This window comes from Nannospalax galili, unplaced genomic scaffold (assembly GCF_000622305.1).
Source record: "Nannospalax galili isolate Female #2095 unplaced genomic scaffold, S.galili_v1.0 scaffold2756, whole genome shotgun sequence".
NCBI classification, from domain to species: Eukaryota; Metazoa; Chordata; class Mammalia; order Rodentia; family Spalacidae; genus Nannospalax; species Nannospalax galili.
In genome coordinates, this window is record NW_008337163.1 from 1 (window position 1) to 1667 (window position 1667).

The 1667-nt window shown below is 47.3% G+C and overlaps 1 protein-coding gene across 1 annotated transcript in view; it reads right to left on the minus strand.

Moving 5' to 3' along the window:
• Positions 1–760: 760 nt before the first annotated feature.
• LOC103733463 (germ cell-less protein-like 1) overlaps positions 761–1667 on the minus strand; it is a gene marked incomplete at both ends in the record, with an annotated part of 22653 nt that continues 21746 nt past the window's right edge. Inside the window, 1 exon segment of the mRNA XM_008832255.1 lies at positions 761–855. Within this exon segment, the coding sequence (XP_008830477.1) occupies positions 761–855 (95 nt within the window).

The window sequence follows — 1667 nt, forward strand, 5'->3', positions numbered from 1 at the left end:
CTCATGAAGAGAACCTCCAAATTTCCCCTTCATCGAAAAAAGACACAACAAACAGCTCACACTAGGAGCCTGATGGGATCCAAGGCAGTCTTGAGCCTCACCTACTGTTTGAGGGTTACCTCAATGCACCCTTTGGGGAGACTCCCACACCTCTCAGAGTTCGCTAGTTCTTCGGGGTTCTTGGAGTTTTCTTTACAGTAGATGCCAGAGTCTTAGTAGTGGTACATGCCTGTAATCCCAGGACTTGGAACCCTGAGGCAGGATGACAGCCACAAGAGCAAAACCATCTTGAACTACATAGTGCGTTCCAGTCTAGTTTGAGCATCTCACACTACCAAACAAAACACAAAAAACAGCACAACTAGGGCCAGAGCTCAGTTGTTGTATATAGCATACCCACAAACTGCTCACACTAGGAACCTGATGGGATACAAGGCAGTCTTGAGCCTCACCTACTGTTTGAGGGTTACCTCAATACACCCTTTGGGGAGACTCCCACACCTCTCAGAGTTCCCTAGTTCTTCGGGGTTCTTGGAGTTTTCTTTACAGTAGATGCCAGAGTCTTAGTAGTGGTACATGCCTGTAATCCCAGGACATGGAACCCTGAGGCAGGACGACAGCCACAAGAGCAAAACCATCCTGAACTACATAGTACGTTCCAGTCTAGTTTGAGCATCTCACACTACCAAACAAAACAGAAAAAACAGCACAACTAGGGCCAGAGCTCAGTTGTTGTATATAGCATACCCAGGTCACTCACTTGGCACTTCCCCAGCATGGAACGTAATTGGAAGTGAGGTCTGTGCCTGTCATCCCCACACTTGGTGGTGAACACAAAAGGATAGGCATTCAAGGCTAGAAGATTGTGATACGGGACCCTCTTCGTTAAACACAATCATCCACCAAAAGCCTTAATGTTGAAATTAGAGAAAGCATGCAACTCAGAAAACCCTTGTATTTCAGGCTGGAGAGATGGCTCAGCAATTAAGAACACTGGTTGTTCTTGAAGACCTGGGTTTGAATCCCAGCACCCACATGGAAGCTAACAAGTGTCCATAACTCCAGTTCCACGGGACCGGACAGCTTCTTCTGTCCTCCGTGGGCATTGCACGACATGGGTACAATGGCCTACACACAGGCATTACATGAATACACGTAAAATAAAAACTAAAAAGAAAAAAAAATTAAAAGGAATGTTAAAAAAAAACAAAAAAAAAAACTTGTATTTCTCATGAATCACAGAGTCGCTGTGGTGAGAAGTAGAGGGCCTGTGGTTTATGGCTGGAACAGGGTTAAACACAGGGCACACTCAGCATGCATAGCAGAGGGGAGAGTACCTTGCTGGTCCTATGGAAGGCAGAGGGGGAAAAAAGGGATTGCAGAGCCAAGTAGGACTCCCCCCAAATCCCCATTTGGGCCAGTTCGGGAGGGGATAGAGGCTGCCGGCTTTGCATCAATCAGAAACTATGTGCTGCCCGCCCCTTTGTGGTGGCTCTACAACTCTATGACCCATGTCCTGGTTTTGCTGAAGCTTCTGCCTCAGTTCATGCCTGGAGAGGGAAAAACCAGCTCCTTATTTGGGGGGGTTGTTTATTTGAGGCAGCCTCTCACAGTGTAGTCATAGCTGCCTAGGAACTCACTGTGCAGACCAGGCTGGCACCATACTC